The 21296-nt window shown below is 49.5% G+C and overlaps 1 protein-coding gene across 2 annotated transcripts in view; it reads left to right on the forward strand.

The window, feature by feature from the left end:
- Positions 1 to 217: 217 nt before the first annotated feature.
- Positions 218 to 21296, forward strand: part of NOS2 (nitric oxide synthase 2) — a 43817-nt gene continuing 22738 nt past the window's right edge. Inside the window, exons 1-9 of one of the 2 annotated variants that reach the window (XM_054670965.2) lie at positions 218 to 408; positions 1875 to 2057; positions 11048 to 11132; positions 11806 to 11928; positions 12909 to 13057; positions 17717 to 17879; positions 18717 to 18808; positions 19645 to 19786; positions 19916 to 20055. In XM_054670965.2, coding sequence (XP_054526940.1) covers positions 1948 to 2057; positions 11048 to 11132; positions 11806 to 11928; positions 12909 to 13057; positions 17717 to 17879; positions 18717 to 18808; positions 19645 to 19786; positions 19916 to 20055 — 1004 coding nt within the window. In that variant the 5' untranslated portion in view covers positions 218 to 408; positions 1875 to 1947. Of the gene's footprint in view, positions 409 to 1874; positions 2058 to 7015; positions 7143 to 11047; positions 11133 to 11805; positions 11929 to 12908; positions 13058 to 17716; positions 17880 to 18716; positions 18809 to 19644; positions 19787 to 19915; positions 20056 to 21296 lie in introns of those variants that run through there. The other variant, XM_054670966.1, reaches the window with a different exon arrangement.

Consider the following 21296-nt stretch of genomic DNA (forward strand, 5'->3'; position numbering starts at 1 on the left):
GGTTGGGTGAAGAGGCACCACACAGAGTGATGTAACAGCAAGATCAGGTCACCCACAGGCCCTGGCAGTCACAGTCATAAATTAGCTAACTGTACGCAAGCTGGGGACACTCCCTTTGGAAACCAAAAAAAAAAAAAAAAAAAGAGACCTTTATGCAAAAACAACTCTCTGGATGGCATGGGGTGAGTATAAATACTTCTTGGCTGCCAGTGTGTTCATAACTTTGTAGCGAGTCGAAAACTGAGGCTCTGGCCCCAGAGAACTCAGCCTCATTGCTGCTTTAAAATCTCTCGGCCACCTTTGGTGAGGGGACTGGGCAGTTCTAGACAGTCCCGAAGTTCTCAAGGCACAGGTCTCTTCCCGGTTTGACTGTCCTTACCCTGGGGAGGCAGTGCAGCCAGCTGCAAGGTGAGTTGCCTTCATTTCTGGGGAAGCGGCTGTTTTGAGAGGGTTTTGTTTCTTCCTCTTTGAGAAGGCTCAGAAAATTGTGGGAATTTTCTGCCTACAGAGAGAAGGTGTTGGAAAGTCTAGGTAAAGAAATGCCGACATGAGCTTTGGTCATTTTAACATGGCATCTTGATCAGATTTCTTTTCTGCAAATATTAGCTGTGGTTGTTACATGACAAGGAAAAACTTTCTGAAAAGTTCAAAATGGGAGTTTGTATCTGCTAAGAATTTTTTTTAACAGATTATCTTATCAGTCCTTATAACATGTAACCTCCCCACAAATCCTGGTAAGGTGGATATATTAAACCCATTTTATGGATGAATAAATGAGTTTCAGTTAAATAACTTGATCCAGGACACATAACTGGTAGAGCTAGGATTCCAGGATTTGAACCCAGGTCTGTGGGGCTATAAGTTCTTTTCTTTCTTTCCCTCTTTCCTTCCTTTCCTTCCTGTCCTTTCCTCCCTTCCCCTCCCTTCCCTGTTCCCTTCCCTTCCCTTTCTTTTTTTTTTTTTTTTGGAAACAGCCTTGACTGCCCAGCCTCAAGCAATCCTTCTGCCTCAGCCTCCCGAGTAGCTGGGACTACAGGCACAAGACACCATGCCTGCCTGGCTAATTTTTCAATTTTTTGTAGTCAAGGTCTCCCTATGTTGCCCAGGCTGAACTCGAACTCTTGGGCTCAAGCGATCCTCCTGCCTCGGTCTCCCGAAATACTGGGATTACAGGCGTGAGCCACTGCACTTGGCCTAAAATTCTTACATGGACTATATTCACTACACTGTCTTCTAAAGACAGAGTTTTTGCCTCTTTGATCTTCCTCTTGTCTGTTTCAAAGGAGATGATCTCAGATTTCGAGGGATGAGTGCATTTTTCACAAATATTTCCTCCCCACATAATAAAAGAGGAGCAAGTAATAATGCTGAGTTAGAACAACAACTGCAAAATCTTTAAAAGAAAGGTAGCTACAGCTTGAGTGCTTTCCCCAGTAACAGACCTAAAACTACAGTTGATAATGAGAGCTGCTGGGAAGTGTCTTTCAGGGTCAGGCAAAGGCACCCCTGTTTCAACGACCTCCGGGCTCTTCCTCACCCTGCCTGTGGCCAGTGATGAAGCCTGGCTGGGTCTGGTGGGCCAGCAGGTCCCGCTAAGGAGGCTCATGGTGCATACCGTTTGTCCTTGTTAAGTGGCGATGGGGATGGGGGGGTTCATTGTTTTTCCTTAAGATTATTAGGTGGCTTTACAGAATTGAAGTCTGTGTCTGAAGGCTCCCCATTCCAACCCCGAAATAGAGACAGAGGTTGCAAAGCACTGATGAAGGGGCTCACGCTGGCGTTCATATCGATTCCCCAGTGAGCCAACCCCACTGAGAAGCCCTGTTCTGTAAACTCTTCTTCAACCTTCCCTCACCTCTGCTTCCCTTCTTCAGCCCCACAGTGAAGAACATCTGAGCTCAAATCCAGATAAGTGACATAAGTGACCTGCTTTGCAAAGCCATAGAGATGGCCTGTCCTTGGAAATTTCTGTTCAAGACCAAATTCCACCAGTATGCAATGAATGGGGAAAAAGACATCAACAACAATGTGGAGAAAGCCCCCTGTGCCACCTCCAGGTGAGTTTTCCCCGGGGGAACCTCCTGCTTGTCTCCTTGGGCACCCATGCCCTGTCGGCACCGATGACTCAGAATTCCTCTCTCTGCTCCTCCTCTCTCACCTGAGGTCTGATCTCCTCATTGCTTCTTGAAAGTCCCTGTTGGAATTCAACGCAGCCGCTGATTATTGGGCACCTCGCTGTGCCTGACAGTATGTGAAGAAGGAAGGGACATGGTGCGGGGCTGGCCCTGAAGAAGCTTGGAATCTTTGGGGAAGAATATGGGAAGGAGCTTGGCCTGAGAATGGAAGGCAGTAGAGCCTCGTGGTGGGCACCATGGTGGAGGGGTGGGGGTGGAGGGTCAGCATCCTGGCCTGCGTCCATTCCAATTCACCGCTTGCTAGATGCTTTGAATATCATCCTGGTGAAGGGCATCAGGATGTTAGACAAACTAGTTCCAAGCCCTGTGCTGGCCGCACTAGTTGCCGGGTGCTGCCTCTAGCCGGCTGTGTGATGCAGGGTAAGTTAACCTCTCTGAAACTTAGTGCTCACCTGTGGTATGAGGAACCCAAGGGGGCCCTCACCATAGTGTGCTGAGGATGAAATGAGATCTACAGCACTCAGCACTGTGCCCACACAGAACAGACACTCAGTCCACATCAGGGTTCATCACCATCTACTGAGTACCTGCCCTTGCCAGAGCTACACAGGCCACTTGACAGACTTTGCATCTCAACTGATCTCTGTGGCGGCTCTTTGAAGTTCATATGATTGACTCATTTCACAGATAAGGAAATAGAAGCTCTAAGAGGATTATGACTTCCCCCAGCCTGAATGACCGGTAATTACAGAGTTTACAGAGTTGGAACTTGAGCCCAGATTTGGATTCTTCATGTCCCTCCTCTCTGGGCCCATCCTTCCTCCCAGGGCAGAACCAAGAGGATGAGTCAGTTAATGAACAAGTCAAGGGACAGGCTTGAGGCTCGTTCAGGTGGAAAGACAAAGCAATCTGCAATAACGCAATAGTGCAACTGAAACCAAAGCCCCCATCTACACAAGACCACTACATAGCCACACAACCCCACCGCCCCAGAGGAGCCTTTCCCATGGACTACAAAGGGTAGGGCGCCCCCTGGATGTGTGCAGCATGACGGCCCTGAGTGTATCTGTCAGAGGCGGCAAAAAATGCCAGTGGCTAAGAGGATGGGCTTGGGGATGAGCAAGTGGCTTTGCCACTCAGTAGCCCTGTAACCTTTGGCAAGTCCCCTAGCCTCTGAGCCTCCATTTCCTCCTCTATAAGAAGAGGGTAACAATGGTGATTTCCTGGAGTTGGAGGAAGGAGTAAATGAGCTTTCCCATGTGAGCAACTTAGCACAGGGCCTGACCTGGAGTAAGTGCTCAGCAAATGGCACTGTTGGCATTGCTATCATTAGTGGTGGTGTTGGCAGTTAGGAGGTGATGGAGCAAAATTGAACAGAGTTCCCTCTAGGGGCTTCACAGAAGTCAGGTGGACTCTGTGGCCTTTGAAGTATGGGTAGAATGTAGACAGGTGCAGAGGAGTAGCAAGGACATTCAGGAAGAGGGGAGAGGTGAGCAGAGGCTCAGAGGCGGAAATGAGCCTGACTGTGCTTGGCCAGGAGTGGGCTGGGGGCTGGGATAGGCAAAGCCAGGCCAGAGCACAAGGGCTTGAATGCAGGGTAGGAGATTTGGACTCACTCTCCCTGGCAGTAGGGAGCCATTGTAGGTTCTTGAGCAGGACAGTCTAGCTGTGGTGTGGTAGGTGAATTGGAGGAGAGGACTTTGAAACCAGGCAGTCTGGGCTATGGCAACTGAGGTGGCTAAGAGAACAAGAGGTGAGAACACAGAGTTGATGGCCTCTAGATGTCCAGATTCTAAGGGCTGTAGAGGGGCAGCGGCTTCGCCCCTTCCTTCTCTTCATCTCATCATTGCAGCCACTGCCAGCTGACCTCCCTGACTCCAGCTCCCCACACTGGTTCTGAGCTCTCTCTTGCCAACTGGACTTCTAGCAAGTCACGCCCCTATTCTAGAGCCTGCAGTGGCTCCCCATTGCCTGTCACCACATTAAAGCTTCCACAGAGTTCTGAGCGAGCACCCTACCCAAATGGAGAGCCCATCCCACCTGCCCATCCCAGCCTTCCTCAGCTCCCCAGTGCCTGTGCATAGCACATTCCTCCCTCAGCTCATCCAGACCCAACTCATCCCCTATTTTTTTCTTTTCTATTTTTATTTTTTATTATTATTATTTTTAGACAGGGTCTCACTCTGTTGCCCAGACCTCAGTGTAGTGGCTCCATCTCAGCTCACTGCACTGCAACCTCCACCTGCCAGGTTCAAGCGATTCTCCCACCTCAGCCTCCCGAGTAGCTGGGACTACTGGCATGTGCCACCACGCCTGGTTAATTTTTGTATTTTTAGTAGAGACGGGGTTTCACCATATTGGCCAGGCTGGTCTCGAGCCCCTGACCTCAAGCAATTCTCCTGCCTTGGCCTCCCAAAGTGCTATTACAGGTGTGAGCCACCGCACCTAGGCTTCTTTTTTCTTTTCTTTTCTCTCTTTCTCTCTCTCTTTTAAAGCTGAGAATCTTGCTATGTTGTCCAGGCTGCCCTCGAACTCTGGGCCCTAGTGATCTATCCGCTGTCTTTCCGGATCACCCTGAATCTCCCAAAACCCTTACGGTGTTGGCTGCAGCCTTTAACCCTCATCCCCACACCCTCTAATAGCATTGCCAGTTATCCCTGTCTTTGGGGGCTGACTTGTGTCTTTGGACCATTCAGGAAATATGAGTTCAGACTCCAGGGAGGGCCCTGAGCTGCAGTGGACCTGTGACAAACCAGCTAACTTGACCATGTTTTTCCCCTTCCTCTTCATGCTGGGGTGGGCTGGCGGAAAAGATCTAGTCAGATAGAAGAGGGGATGAAGAAAAAAATATCACACATCAATTCATTCAACTCTCCCAACGATCCACAAGGAAGGAATTTTAGTTATCCCATTTTAAAGATGAGGACCCTGAAGCCCAGAAAGTTAAAGTAATTTTCAAGATCTCATAATTAGCAAATGACAGAGCCGGGATTCAGATCCAGGCAGTCCGGAGGGACCCCTGCATGGGGCTGCCACCTTTGTGTCCTGGGCATGTCACATTCCATTGACGAGTACATGCAGATGCCCACTCCCCTGGCTCTGTGCTGGGAGTTAAGATATCAATGAAACCCTTCTGCTCATCAGTGAATTGTTTGAGCCACTTGTTACTTACATACACCACTGCTAAAAACAATAGATAACATTTATAAGGTCCTTATTACAGTGTCAATAATGAGACAGGAACTATTATCCTTGTTTTACAAGATTGAGTGACTTACTGGAGGTCAATTCCTGGAAAATGGTGGAGCTAAGGTTTGAATCAAGTCCAAACTCATAACATCTACACTATCTGTGCTCTCCCAGCGGGCCTACTGTGTGCTGCACTGTTCAAGAGACAGACAAAAATGACCCAGTTCCTGCTGTCAGGAAGGAAATGGGGAAACGGATGTCTTCCTCGCTGGTTTGGGAGACGTACATGAAGAATGCGAGTTGGAGAAATTGTGTCAGGAGTAGGTGGGATAGAGAGTAGACAGGAGGTCGTAGTTGTGGGTGTACTGGGACCGTGCTAGAGGCCTCTGCTGGGGAGACTGCAGAGGTGCCTGGGCAGGCTGTAGTGTGGGGAGGAGTTGGGGGGAGGAGGTGGGTCCACCCAGAGTGCAACATCCACTCAGGTGAGGGAGGGGTGATGTTACTGGAAGAGGAAGCAGCCGTGCAGAGGGGATTTCATCCTGAAAGCAATGAGAGCCAATGAATATATTTTGATTTTAAAAAGTAATTTTCTAATCTGTTCAGGTGTCATGAAACCAAGAGCCTATTCTAAGTGACTGGTGATTCTATACCTTCGTAAACAATTAGGAAATGAGCATGGTGTGTGTGTGTGTGTGTGCGTGTGTATGTACGCATGTGTGTATTTTAGGGACAAAGGCAAATGTGGGAGCATCTAGGTGAAGACACATGGAATTCAGAACCAAGTCGAGCTATGTGTTGCTTGCTGGGCTGCAGTTGGCTAGAAATAAATATGTGCCCTCTTTCATTCTGCTTTAACTGGAGTTCGGGATTTAATGTGCTTGCATACTGCCAGAAGGGCCCCCTGCATGTTGAGGTCCAGGGCTGCTGCCCCATCTGGGTCTGGACCCTACCTGTTTTCTTGCTTGAGATAAGGAGCACCTTACAGGCGGAGCAAAGCCAGGAGGCTCTGCGCAGTCCAGGTAGCAAGGACAAGGGGCCTGCAAGGCACCGGAAGGGGCTTACGATCCCTCCTGCAATATTCCTACTAGAAGTCACCCCCAACCCAGTGCTTTCTTTGGTTTCTTTTCTGGAATCGCACAGAACATGCTGTATGTAACAAGTAATATAACACTTCCCGGGACAGCCTTGTGAGGTGGTGTGAGCTTAGGCTGGGCTGTGGTCCTGGGGCTGCTGTGTGGCCCTGGACAAGATCCTTAATCTCTCTGGCCCCAGCTAATGCCTCAATAAAGTGGAGATGACAACGTAGAGCTGTCTGCTTAACGAGACTGGACGAAATGACAGAAAGGAAATTTGCTCTGTAAACTAGAAAGCACCGCGCAATGGTGGTAATTATCATAAGCTTTATTGCGATTTTATGGGGAATAAACACGAGGCCCAACACGACCCGGGCCTCTTAGCCCAAACACAGTCCAGTGCCATCCAAACTCCGCGGCAGACGCCGGCTGCGGGCCCCTGGGTGCTTGGGTCCCGGGATCGCCGGGGAAGGCAGGGAAGGAGGGGCGGCTCGGCCCGGGACATCGCATGGGTGAAGAGCCCCCGCCGCTGCTGGGCTCGCCCCGCCCCCGGGGCGGGGGCTGCAGGCTCCGAGCGATAAAGCGCGGGCGCTGGGAGGCGCGGGGAGCCAGCGGAGCTGCGCCTAAGGAGCCGGGCCATGCGCGAGGGGCTGGGCGCGGCGTGCGAGGCCGCCGGGCCCCGGCTGTGTAGGCTGCTCTGCAGGATCCTCCGGCCGAAGCCTGACTGCTGCCCGCGCAGAGCCAGGTACCCCGCGGGCCGAAGTCCGCCCTGGGAGGGAAGCGGTGGGCTCCGAGCCCGGGCGGGGCCCCATCTCTCTCTGGGAGAAATCGGAGGGCGGGGATGTGCGCTCTGTGGGATTCCTGAGGGTTTACTAAAAGCGTTTTCCTCGTTTAGAACGCTTGAGAGGTCGCAATTCAGGAGCCCAGGCGGCCCAGAGAAACCCCCCATGCACTATGAGAGGCGTCTATGCGGGTTCAGTTGCGCTGCGAATGTTTCAGCACTTGGGAGCTTTTGAAATTTTTCAGCACTGGGGTTGAAAGTTGCTACACTCTTTGGATCAAATATGGTTAAGAGAGCAAGGAGGTTCTTGTTTCACAAATGAGATCCATTTCCCAGGGCGCCATCCCCCCCACCCTCCCCATCTGTCCCCACCACCACCCTTGGTGTAAGGCGAGGTAAACAGGCAGGGAGGCGTCGGAACCGCAGGGGAATCTGGCCCCCAGGTCAGCCCAGGCAAGCCACAGTCTGCAGCTGTGACCGGCTCGGCTGGTCAAGGGCTTGTAGAAAGTTCTGGGTCTAAGCAAGCCACCACACTCACAGCACTCCCCACGCCCCCGACCCCTTTTTTTGATAGGGTCTTACTCTGTCACCCAGGCGACAGTGGCGCCGTCTCGGTTCACCGTAGCCTCCACCTCCAGGGCTCAGGTGATCCTCCCACCTTAGCCTCCTGAGTAGCTGGGACTACAGGCGCGCATCACCACACACTTGGCACCTTTTTTTTTTTTTTTTTTTTTTTTTTGTAGGGTTTCACCATGTTGCCCAGGCTTGTCTTGAACTCCTGGGCTCGAGTGATCCGCCCACCTCGGCCTTCCAAAGTGCTGAGATGACAGGTGTCAGCCACCGCGCCCAGCTGCCAGCACTCTCTTCGAATGCAGGTCCTTGAGGGTCCTCAGGACCCCGCACGGCTGTGGGTTTAGTCAAATTGCACGAGCGTCTGCGGGGTCAGAATTAACAATGTGATAATTTGGAAAGAAGTGTCCAGATTCTGAAGGTGCTCACCTGGAGTCTGGTCACCCTGTCACCCTGTCTCCCAGCAGCCAGCCAGAAGAAATGGTGTGGGAGGGGACTTGGGCAAAACTTTGTTTATTCATTTTTCAAATTTAAAGAATTGTCCAATTATGAAAGGAATTCATTGTCACTGTAAAAAGTTGGAAGATGAGGAAAAGTATAAGAAAAGTTAAATTGCCTATGATCTTATCACTTAATGCTAGTCACTGTTAACATTTACTAACATTCCCTCGAGGTGTTTTTCCGTGCTTGTACGCACACACACACACACAGCCAGCATCAGACTGTGTATACAGTTTAAGGCATTATTTATATGAGGGCAAAACTAGACACAGTCTAACATCCAGCCATGGACAATGGGACCAGGCTAATCGTGGCCCATCTGTAGAGTGGATTTTTAGCCAACTTTTAAAAGTGATACTTTTTAATATATGGGGTAAAACGATTATGTTAAATGTACAAAGACATTGCTTCTCAATCTAAACAGTACTGTAGATGTTTCTGGTCTGAAGCTTCTGAAATTGTCCAACTCTACTTCCAGAAGTAAGTGAGAGGAAGCAAGAATGGGTGCAGGGTGGGTGCTGGGGTGAGGGGGAATGGCAAAAGAGCAAGAGGGGCAGTTGTCCCCTGGGGACCCCATCCCCCATACATCTTCCTATTGAAGCAGCCCCATGATGACTGCTCAGCCATGGCTTATCTGTTCTGAATATCCAGATTGCCATATATATATATATATATATATATATATATATATTTTTTTTTTTTTTTTTTTCTGGCAGGCCACACCAGTCTAGACCAGAGGGGTGTGTTAAAGAAAAAAGTATTCAATGATACTTGTTAAAGAACAGTATGGAAGTCTTTATTTAGCACCATCTCAATAGGTACAGGGACCTACTGCAGTGGGGTCTGGCAGTGGAGGAGAGAGATTGGGCCCAAATCCAAATACAGCAGGAGCAAGTGGGAATTTATAGCCAAGGATCAGGGTGGGGTCTGTGGATGGAAAATTACCAAGAAAAACTTCAGGCATAGGGGGAATTCTGCCTCACCCAACCTAACAGGATTCTTGCTTAGGACAGGCTAAGGTGATCAGACATCGCCTGGGGGAGGATGGAGGATGAGGACCCTGATCAGATGGGGAGGACGACAAGCTATCAAGGACGGAGGGTTCTTGTTAAACTGACTAAGTAGGGATTCTTTTGCTAAAACTGCATTTTTACAAGGAAATGCTTGGATGGGCCCCGCGGAAGATTCAGAAGTCTGAGTAAAGTTTGGCTAAGCAAAGCATCTTTGCCAGTTGGCAATGGTTGGTCACATGGAAGGCCCTTTACAGGGTTGTGGAATCCCTTGATTCAGATATAAGTTGCTTTCTGATACATACTTACATCCTCTTTTAAGACAGTATCTCTTTATAGTAAAAAATCACTTACTGCTACTATGTAATGTATATAATTAATTATATAATGGTAACATATAGTCATTTTTTTCTATAATAAAAGCAATACATGGTCATTTATCGCATTTCAACATCATGGATACATATCAAGTAGAAAATGTGAGACCCTCATAATAGTCTCTAACCACCTCTCCCTCAGATGCACAAGCATGCATACCCTGGAAAATACTGCCAAGAACATGGAACACAATATGCTTTCAAACCAAGGTGCCCTGGTGGGATGATTCTTCCTAGGGGAGGCATGTGTGAGTGGTGACTATTCAGTTCGCCTGAATGAACCTGAAATCCCAAACCAGGACAAACCGTTTCTGACCACTTTCAGAATACTGAATTTTTAAGTAATCTTTAATTTAAAAAATTACTTTAAGTAATGTTTAATTTAATTTGTAAGTAATCTGTAATTTAATGCTAATTTTTACAATACTTGTTTTTACCTTGGTGAAGGTAAGTTGACATCTTAGATTTGTTTTAAAATAATGATGGGGGCAGGGAAGGTATAGGTGAAACAAGATCGGCCGTGGATTGATCACTGTTGAATTGGGTTGAATCTGGGTGAAGGGCCCATGGAAGGTTATTAGACTATTCTCTCTACTTTTGTACACTTAACATTTTCTGTAATAGAAATGTAGAATAAGTAAATAAACCAAGATAAATCAAGTGTTTTAAATAAAAAAAGCTTAAGTCATGAAAAACAAGTGGCTGGGGCTGGGCGCGGTGGCTCCTGCCTGTAATCCCAGCACTTTGGGAGGCTAAGGTGGGAGGATCACTTGAGGCCAGGAGTTTGAGGCCAGCCTGGGCAACATGGTGAAACCCCATCTCTACCAAAAATACAGAAATTAGCCGGGTGTGGTGGTGTGCGCCTGTAGTCCCAGCTACCCAAGAGGCTGAGGTGGGAGGTTCACTTGAACCTGAGAAGTGGAGGTTGCAGAGAGCTGAGATCATGCCACTGCACTCCAGCCTGGATGACAGTGCAAGGCTCTGTTTCAAAAAATATAAATCAATCAGTCAATCAATCAACCAATCCAAGTGGCTGCTGGGCAGTGCTGCTAGTCTGGGAGGCAGAGTTGTTGGAGCCATTCTCTGCCCACCCGGCCCCTGTGCCACATTTGTACTTGGCTTTTCCAGAGGGTGAAGGAGCATTTTCCAGATCCTCTATGGGCTGCTGTTTGGGCCAGTAGCTTTGGCTCAGCTCTGCTCATGCCCTTTTGGCTCTGCAGGAGGAAGAAGATAAGAGGAAGAGGGAAGGTGGGGATGGGGAGGCAGTTGGTCAGACCGACCATAAACAATTCACTCCCACCCTCTGGACTCAGTTTCCCTATTTGCCAAATGAGGTTACTGGCAGAGGGAACTCCAAGATGCCCCTCCACCCTTGGATACCGCATCTCATGCTAGCTGTTTCCTTTCACAGACCAGTGACACAGGATGACCTTCAGTATCACAACCTCAGCAAGCAGCAGAATGAGTCCCCGCAGCCCCTCGTGGAGACGGGAAAGGTCAGTGAGTCACATGGGTGTGGGAAGCCCCTTCCTCCCTGGTCCAGGCAGATGCAGACATAGCAGCCTGTTAGAGGCTGGGCTGGAGAGGGCAGGAAGCCAGGGTTTGGATGGAGAGTGGAGAGTCCCAGACCCGGGGTGTTGAGGGGAACAGGTGGGAATGAGGAAGGGCTTTGGGAGAGTGGGACAACCCCCAGTGGTCGGGAGTGGTGGCCCCCAAGGTGCACTGACAGCTAGCTTCTATCTCCTGGGTTCCATACCATTCTAGAGAGGTGGGCAGAGAAATGGGTAGGAGTGGGAGAGAGGGTGGCTTATATGTCCTTACATGCTCCCAGGGAAGGAATGCAGTGGTGCCTTTCTGTTCTCAGTAGTATTGGCTTTGACAGTCATCCTTCTCACCTCCAACTTAGTCTTTAGTCCCTCCTACAGCAGTTCCTCTGAGGAAGCATTTGGCAAGGCCCTGGGTGAGGAGAGGACCCTGGCCAGTGGCCCAGGCACCTGGAGCTCTTAGCAGGCACTGGCCCAGGTCGCCCGGGGGCTGGAAACAGAGGAGGGACGTGGAGGGACACCCTGCCCTGTGTGGCCACCCATAGATCCTTCCCCACTCTAAGACAAGGCAGGGCCTGGGGTCTAGGAGAGACCTGAGAGAAAACCCTGTTTTTTCCCCTTGCAGAAGTCTCCAGAATCTCTGGTCAAGCTGGATGCAACCCCATTGTCCTCCCCACGGCATGTGAGGATCAAAAACTGGGGCAGCGGGATGACTTTCCAAGACACACTTCACCATAAGGCCAAAGGGGTAAGTCTGGGGCTTCAGGGAGAACCACCTTTGTCCCGAGCTGGTGAAGCTGCCAGGGCTTTGTGGATCAAACAGGTGTCCCCCTGGGCAAACCAAACAATCATCTGCTTGGGCAAAGGGGTCTGGGAACAGAGACATTCCTCACAGATTACAGTAGGAAGTAAATGATGCCAACTCCCTGTTAACCACCCCAGTAAATAATGGATAATCCAGAAGGTCAAATAAATGATTACAGAAACAAATTCATATCTTTCTTAGCCAGATTTCAGGATAATGTCAGGGAGAATTTTCTAACAGAACTGCTCAGAGCTGGACTGTATTACATCAGGAGGTAGTGAGCTCCCTGTCACTGGAAGGATTTAAATGCAATTTGATAGATTGCAGAGGGGTTCACGTATCCTGTGAGTGGTTGGACTAAATGTCTTTTCAGGCTTCTTTCTGTCATGTAAGTTTTTAATTCTAACTTCAGGACACATTCTATGGTTGTAAAGTGGGAAAGAATGGACAATTTCAAGACCATGAAAGCAAAATTATTTCCCACATGCCCCCAAACCACCACAGTTAACATTCGGGTGTACTTCATTCGTGTGTGTGTATGTGCGCGTGCGTGCACGCGTGTGCCTTCCTATGTCTCATTTCAGTTTGTTTTGGCCAAATACCAATATCATGTTCCCATAGGAGCCATATTGGATTGACTTTGCTCTGGATCTGGAGCTGGCTGGGGAGCAGGGCCAGAGACTGAGTCCGGAGTAGGGGGAAAAACCTGACTCACACCCACTGGGGTTCAGCCAGTGGAAGAGAGGAGATCTAGGTGGGAGAAAGCCAGGTGGACCCCAAGGAGGAGGTGCCACAGGGGTGGAGAGGAGGTGCAGGGAGCCGGAGCAGCCAGAGAGGAGCCAGGTGGCCAGGAGAGCTGGCCCCAGAGGAGGGTGGCAAGAGGCCGAATGGCCCACCCTCACCACCTGCCTCTCTCTTTCCAGATTTTAACTTGCAGGTCCAAATCTTGCCTGGGGTCCATTATGACTCCCAAAAGTTTGACCAGAGGACCCAGGGACAAGCCTACCCCTCCAGATGAGCTTCTACCTCAAGCTATCGAATTTGTCAACCAATATTACGGCTCCTTCAAAGAGTAAGGCTTGCCTCCTGCAGGGTCGCTGCCTCCTGCCCTTCCTCCTGCTCTCCTGTCTCTACCCATCACCCTCTGATCCTAGCTAGATCCCTTTCCTTTCCAGATTTGTGGTGTTAAATCACTATGATTTTGCAGAGCGAGAATCACGGTTTTCTAGGGGAGAAGACCCTGGAGCAGGTTCTCATAATTGTGGGATAACGTTGTACATAGCAATACCAGTTAAAAGTGACTGAATTCGAACCCTGGCTCCCGCATTGTGTCTGAACGTCCTCATCATATTAATGGCAAAAACTGCAACTACTTTTGCACCAACCTAATATAAAATGGGGATAATAATAGAAGGTGGCTCATGAGATTTTTGTGAGGATTCAGTAAGTTCAGAACAGTGTCCTGGCATCCAGAGACCTTGATTATGAATTAATATGGACTGTTTAATTATGAAATGTTTGAGACAGAAAGGATCTCTGAGACCACCTAGTCAGGCCCCTACTCCTACAGGTGTGAACATGGAAGCTGGTGACATACCTGAAGTCACCTCATTCCAGCTAGAAGCCAGGCCACCTGACTAGGAGAGGGCAGGCCATTGCTCTTTGCCCTGACCCTGGTGGGGTTCTACATTTCTGGAGTTCTCTTCTTTTTTCTACCCAGTGAGGCTTCCCTGAGGACCATGCTAGACATCCTTCATTTCTATGGCCAATTGGTCATTTGGTTGACAGACACACATCAGGCGCTGAGTATGCCTCAGCCTTGTGTCAGACACTGGAATACAAAGATTTTTAATTGTCATTTGCCAATTTTATTGCCAACGTATACAATTTTAATCATCCAAAGAGAGGTTGTATAGCATTGTGGCCTTCCCAGGTTCAAATCCTAGCTGTGCCCCTTACGAGCTGAGTAACCCTGGGCAAGTTACTTTGTCTCTCTATGCCTTGATTTTCTTACCGAAAATGGTGATAATAATAGTACCCACCTTGCAGGAGGAGGGTAGTTGGCGGGAGTTTATAAAGATGAAAGGAGTTAAAGAATATAGAGCTAGGAACAATGCCTGGGCCACAGTAAGCATGACATAAATATTAGCCATTTTCATGTTTTTAGAACACTGCGTTGTCCAAATAAAATATGTGGCTATGTAATTTAGGCCCCTTTAAAACTTTTAAAACAAAAATGTATGAAGAGATTGTAAGAAAGAATGTCTGAAAGAAATGGATTGTTTTCTTTTTGTTTGTTTGTTTGTTTTTATTTTTGTTTTTTGAGATGGAGTTTTGCTCTTGTTGCCCAGGCTGGAGTGCAGTGGCACGATCTTGGCTCACTTCAACCTCCGCCTCCCGGGTTTAAGCGATTCTTCTGCCTCGGCCTCCTGAATAGCTAGGACTATAGGTGTGCGCCACTACACCTGGCTAATTTTTTTTTTTTTTTTTTTTTAGTTGAGATGGGGTTTCATCATGTTGGCCAGGCTGGTCTCAATCCCCTGACCTTGTGATCCACCCACCTCAGCCTCCCAAAGTGCTGGGATTACAGGTGTGAGCCACCGAGCCCGGCCCAGAAATGGATTGTTTTCTAGGCTGGAAGGGGAGTGTTGCTATTAGGGGAGAGCCTCACACAGCACTGCACCACACAAAGTGAGCCACAGACATGTACCTGGGACTCCCTGGCGGAAAGAGTGGCTTCTGGTGGTAGCACCTCCACTTTTCTTTGTCTTTTGTTTTTTTTTTTTTTTTTTTGAGACTCGGTCTTGCTCTGTCTCCCAGGCTGGAGCGCAGTGGCACAATCTCTGCTCACTGCAGCCTCGATCTCCTGGATCAAGTAATCCTCCCACCACAGCTTCCTGAGGAGCTGGGACCACAGGTGTGCACCACTATGCTTAGCTAATTTTTAAAATTTTTAGTAGAGACAGGGTCTCACTATGTTGCCCAGGCTGGTCTTGAACTCCTGAGCTCAAGCGATCCTCCTGCCTTGGCCTCCCAAAGTGCTGGGATTACAGGTGTGTGCCGCTGCACCTGGCCCACCTCCAGTTTTCTACAACCCTAGAATGTCTGAGCTGGGAGGGACCGTGAGTCTTCAGAAGAGGCCCTCATCTTCCAGGGTCGGTGGTCCTCAACCCTGGCTGCACAGTAGAGTCACCTGGAGAGCCTGCAAAATTCTGATGGCAGGGTCCCTTGAGCCAAGGGCAGCAGAATCTGGGGAGATGGGGACGAGGCAGACATGTGTGTGCTTCAAAAGCTCCCCAGGTGATTCTAATGCACAGCCTGGATTGAGCAGCCTGTTAGGGGCTGCCTGCTTCCTGACTGCAAACTTCACAAGATCCTTGGCCTTTCAGCTCGGTGGTTAATTAATGAGCCTTTCGGGGTCCAGGGATTTTCCTGGATGGGTTTCACTGGGCCACAGTACTTATGTTATTTATTTATTTATTTATTTATTTATTTATTTATTTATTTATTTAGCACAAAGCACATGTGCACCATGACACTATGAGATTGGTATTATTGTTATCCTCATCTTATAGACAAGGCAACTGAAATCCACAGAAGAGATGTACCTTGCTCAAAGTCACACCCTTCGAAGCCCCAGAGTGGGGATTTGAACCTAGGCAGCTGGTGCCCGAGCCCTTGCTTTTCCCATCAATGCTCTAGTACCTAGCTGTGTGGCCTTGCAGGTTCCCAACTCTATTCTGGACCTGGGAGGCCTTGCTGTTGTGTGGAAGGCAATTGGGCGGGTGTTCAGAAGCCCAGCAGGGCTACAGGGCCATGCTTGGTGGTGTTGGAAGCCATTTGCTTCTCCCAGAGGAAAATTGTATTTTTCCAAGTCACAAGTACATACCTTGAACCCCTGCTTCCCTGAGCAAGAGATCCTGGGGGTGTGGACGGGGAATGGCAGCCTCTCCTCACAGGGACCCTGGCAGTCTAAGACATGACCAGCTGAGCAGGTTCAGTGGCCTTTTGTATCTGAAGAATCATAGCATATTTAGAGATTGTGACTTGCTGCATGTTACATTTAAATCTGTTCACTGATGATGAAAGCCACTCCTTTTTTTCAGAGCTCATCGACATCATAGCATTTCTAATGCCTTAGAAAATGACTATGTGAAAATGGCTATCACATCTAAAACTCTGAAGGAATTGGATGTGAATGTAAAAAATAATCCTTTCTTGCATATGCACGTGCTGACCACCATGTGTGTTGGTGGTGTGGGTGTTATGGTGATCATTACTGTTGTCATGCTCGGGTGCAGAGGGGGGAATATTGCTGGAAGCTTTGTTTGGGGAGGGAGGTCTCCCAGCAGTGGGGTGGTTCCCACCTCACCCAGCAGCTCCTTATGGCAGGGGTGTCCTTGGGGATAAATATCATCAGTGTTTTGTCTTTGTGCTTTTTTTCTCTAATCAAGGAAAAGTTGTCGAGACACTCTTCATCCACAGAAAGGCCATTTTGTTCAGAGTTACCCACTCTCCTTAATCAGGAGTTCATTCTTTAAATAGTTTTGATGCTGTTTCAAAAGGCTTTGGTGCTGATTGGAAATCTCAAGGTTGTTGTTGTTGGTGGTGGTGGTGGTGTGTGTGTGTGTGTGTGTGTGTGTGTGTGTGTGTGTGTGTGTTTCAAAGCCTTTCTGACTGAGTCCCTCCCTCCCTTTGGGATATTTTTGAAGTCTGGGAGGGGAGGAGAGAAGCAAGTTTAGAATTGCATATGGAGTGACTGAATGAGCAATTCTGAGGCTGAGGAACAGCACGGTTTAGAGAGACTATGACGTGGGCAGCTCTTTTCTGGCCAGGCCCTGGGACCCTGCAGACTGAGCTCCGATAGCCAGGTCCCAGTCCTGGCTTGACCAGGCTCCTGAGAAGGGTGGGCAGGCCCTCAACATCTTTGGGCTTACTGTCCCCGTAGGGTGGAAGATGGAAGGTCACGTTGCTGACAGTTAAGAACCTGGGCTTGGCATCAGGGCGACCTGGGTCTGAGTCCTGACTTTGCTCTTTCCTGTACTTACGTTCCTGGGCCTGAGTCCTGACTTTGCTCTTTCCTGTACTTATGTTCCTGGGCCTGGTACTTAACCTCCTAGAGCCTTGAGATCCTTGGCTATAAAATAGATGCAAAAATACCTCCCTCCCAGACTCAGTGAGACCCTGCCTGTGGGTTGCTTCACCCAGTGCCTGGCTCATGTGGGTACCCAGTACACCGGAGCTGCCACGGAGGGACTGGCTCATCTCTCAGTCATGGCAAGGCAGGAGGGCACTCTCCCAACTAATGGAGAGGCAGGACATTGCTATGGCTGGATGGGACACTCCTCCCAGGCTTGCAAGTGTCTGAGAAGGATTGCACCCCTTACTGAGATGAATATGATTAAAGAAAAAGCACCTGAAAATAAGCAGTGTTCCCATGGGCTCAGGACTGGCTAGGTAATATTTATAGGACTCAATGTAAAAATGAAAATGTGGGCTCTTTATTTTAAAATGATTAAGAATTTCAAGATGGGGACAGCAGAGCATTGAGCGTGGGGTGCTTCTAGGCTAAGTGTGAGGTCCCCAAAGCCAGCCCTGGAGGGAGCTGTCTCTGGTGAGAGGCATCTTGCCCTTCTGATGTCCTATTTCAGTTCCTGCTTCTGTGGATTGAATTAATCCCCATGTAAGGCCATCTCATTGTTGATCTTCCTGCTGTCTTCCTGTCCCCCAGGGCAAAAATAGAGGAATATCTGGCCAGGGTGGAAGCGGTAACAAAGGAGATAGAAACAACAGGAACCTACCAACTGACGGGAGATGAGCTCATCTTCGCCACCAAGCAGGCCTGGCGCAATGCCCCACGCTGCATTGGGAGGATCCAGTGGTCCAACCTGCAGGTGAACTTCCTTAGACTTGAGCGGGAGAGAGCTGGAGGCGGCCAGGCCCTGAGCAGATGGCTTGGAACAGCCACACAGAGCTGTGCCCAGGCCTCCTGGGACTGAAGCCATGGCCCTGGATCCTCTCTTACATTCCCAAATGTTGAGATGGGGCACCTAGGGTCCCTCTCTAGAAGCCTTGAATCCTGTTTCAGCACCAGGGTTTCTAGCTGCCCATTCTCTATTGTGTTAAATTCAGGAGACTAAATGCCATCATTAGAGTAAACCACGACCTTGTTTTTATTACACTTGAGGCCGTGGTGCTGCAAGATGTGTTGTTTTCCTCCAATGCTTGAATTCTTGGCTCCAAGAGAACATTTTATTTAGCCTAGCCTCCTAGGCCATCTTTTTGTTGGGGAATCATTTGTTGCAGGATAATATCAAAAGCACTTGGACAGAGAAATCGATTAGAACCGCCAGTGAAACCAACTCTGGCTGTGTAGTATGTGCTGGTGTGGGAAAGGACCTAGCCTGGGGCTGTGGCAATCCCGATTCATGGTGCTTTCAAGTCAGGTTTTCTTGGAATTCTGGGTTTGCTGGGGTCTTCTGAGTGGGATTGCCTGTGCTCCCCTAGAGGGCAGCCATGAAATGGGAGCGGTGGTGCAGATGGGAAGCTGAACTCTTCTGCATGGTGTTGAGTGGCAGGTGAAGATGGGAGGCTGCACTCTTCGGCATGGTGTTGAGTGTTTGTATGTTGAGTGTCTCGGCTGCCCTATCGGTTCCCAGTGACTTCTGATCAGCCTCAAAGCCTCTGTCTACCCAGTCTTTGATGGGCATGGTCTGGATGGGCTGTTGCAGGTCTTCGATGCCCGCAGCTGTTCCACCGCCCGGGAAATGTTTGAACACATCTGCAGACACGTGCGTTACTCCACCAACAATGGCAACATCAGGTCGGTGCACGTTTCCCAGGGCTGCAGAGGGCCTTGCCTTGCCTGAGAATCTTAGCCAAAAGATGCAGCACTTGGGTCTAGGGGAGGCATCTCCAGCTCCAGGAGAAACCAGGGAGAAAGAAAAAAGAGAAAGACTCAGGCTTCTTCGGGGACTTCCAGTAGTGAGCCCAGCCCCTGTGAGCTCAGCTCCCATTGGCAACCCATGCCCTTGGTTTCCTTCTGATGTGGAGCCACTTGGAGGGGATGGAAGATCTTTAAGAAGTAACTGCTTCACTATTCAGGGTTGGGGCTCCCATTTTTTAGAAGACATGGGACATTAAGAGGTTACCTTCCTCTCCCAACCAACGAGGTCAAAGCTAATAGGACTGAACAGCTCATTTGGTCATTCGTTCATCTTTTTGTTCAGCAAACACTCAGTGCCTACCTAATGCAACTCCACACAGGACAAGGCTGGGAGAGCAGGGGGAAAATGGGGTATGGGGGGGTAGGAGGAAGAGTGACTAGGACCCTAAGATGCTGCTCCAGCTGGTGTGAGCCTATGACCTGCACTAGACAGGCAACCAGCTAACTCAACTGCAAGGACGGAGACATAGGCAGTGAGGAAAGACTGGCAGATCAGCTAACCCTGCCTGATGGATGGGAAGGCCCCCTTGAGGGGGTGGACCCTGGGTCTTGAGGGAGGGCAGGAGGAGAAGGCATGTCAGGAGGCTGGCTCAGTCAGCTTGGGATCAGGGGCTGCAGAGCAGGTAGGGTGGAGAGGGAGGTAGGGCCAGTGCAGGATGGCTGGGCCCCCACCAGGGCTAGGTGGTAAACAGTACTGTTCCTGTCCTGGGAAGGTCGGCCATCACCGTGTTCCCCCAGCGGAGTGATGGCAAGCACGACTTCCGGGTGTGGAATGCTCAGCTCATCCGCTATGCTGGCTACCAGATGCCAGATGGCAGCATCAGAGGGGACCCTGCCAACGTGGAATTCACTCAGGTACCCAGCCCAACCTCAGCCACCGGCCATTGGGGCGGGGAGCCCCATGGTGAGCGAGTGACAGAGTGGAGCCCAGAGGAGACACGCAGCCCGGGCTTACAGACTCACAGGGCCTGTCTTGTTCCCCAGCTGTGCATCGACCTGGGCTGGAAGCCCAAGTACGGCCGCTTCGATGTGGTCCCCCTGGTCCTGCAGGCCAATGGCCGTGACCCTGAGCTCTTCGAAATCCCACCTGACCTTGTGCTTGAGGTGGCCATGGAACATCCCAAGTAAGTAGGCTGAGGGTGCTGGGGGCGAGGGCGAGTCAACACACAGCCCTTCTCCTTTCCTAAGTGAGGCTCCAGCCTTCCCCATACCTTCCCTAAAGCCCAGCCAGCAGCAGGTGACACTCAGGGGGCTGGCTTTCAAGGACTCTTTTGTCACTGTTTCATTCTGCAGCCATTCTGCACTGGCACCTCGGGCCTCAGACAGGTGGATGTATTGATGCTGAGGGGAAGCAGAGGCTTAGGCGGTTGGGGCCCCAAGAGCTTGAGAAGCAGTGACTGCAGGAGAGGAATGCATTGAGATTCTAGAAAGGAGCAGCCCAGGCCTCTTCTGCCCTCCTGCCAATGCTCTTAGCTGTCCCTCTCCTGTCGGGAGCATATAGGGCTGCAGTGACTTCAAGAGTCCTACTGGCCCAGCCCCTGCTCTAGGGAGTTCTCATGATTGCAAAAATACCTCTGCGTATTGAGATTTACTCTGCAGCAGACATTGGGCTGGGCTCTTCTTCCTGGCCATTGAATGAACCAAATTCAGTCCCGACTCACAGCCCTTGTACTCCCTGTTCCCTTTGCATGACATGCCTTTTCCTCAGAATTTTTCTAGGCTCATTTCTTCTTGTCAAAAGGTATTTCCTATAATGTCACCTCCTCTGAGAAGGCTCTCTGACCACTCAAGCTAGAGGAGGCCCCCTTACCCTCAGTCTAACACATCATCTTGTTTTTATTTCTTATATATTTGTTTACCCATTTATAATCTAGAGTCTAGACATTAGACTACAAGTTCCTTGAGAGTGGAGATCTTTTCTTTTCTGTTCACAATGTATACCCAACAGCTAGCAGAGTGCCTGGCACATAGTAGGTGCTCAGTTATAAATATTTGTGGAATAAATGAATATACAAGTGAATGATATTACTAGCTTTATAATAATTCCATGAATTTGATGCTGTGTTTCTATTCTGATAATGGGGATGTTGAGGCTCAGAGAGGCTAAAAAACATCCCAAGTTCACACTGCTAGTCAGAGGCAGAACTTGAACCCCAGCTTTCTGACACTGGAGTCCTTAATTGCTCTCTTGTGTTGCGTTCTCAGCATTTAGCACAGAGCCTGGCACATACTTGATGCTTAATATAGGTTTGCATGAATGAATGAGTGCATGAATGCATAATTTAATAAATGGCATCCTATGTGTCCAATACGTCTCTCTGGCTGGGATTAACTCAGAATCAACTCTTGGAAAGGAGTTTTCTTG

This window comes from Pan troglodytes, chromosome 19 (genome assembly GCF_028858775.2).
Source record: "Pan troglodytes isolate AG18354 chromosome 19, NHGRI_mPanTro3-v2.0_pri, whole genome shotgun sequence".
In the NCBI taxonomy this organism is placed as follows: domain Eukaryota; kingdom Metazoa; phylum Chordata; class Mammalia; order Primates; family Hominidae; genus Pan; species Pan troglodytes.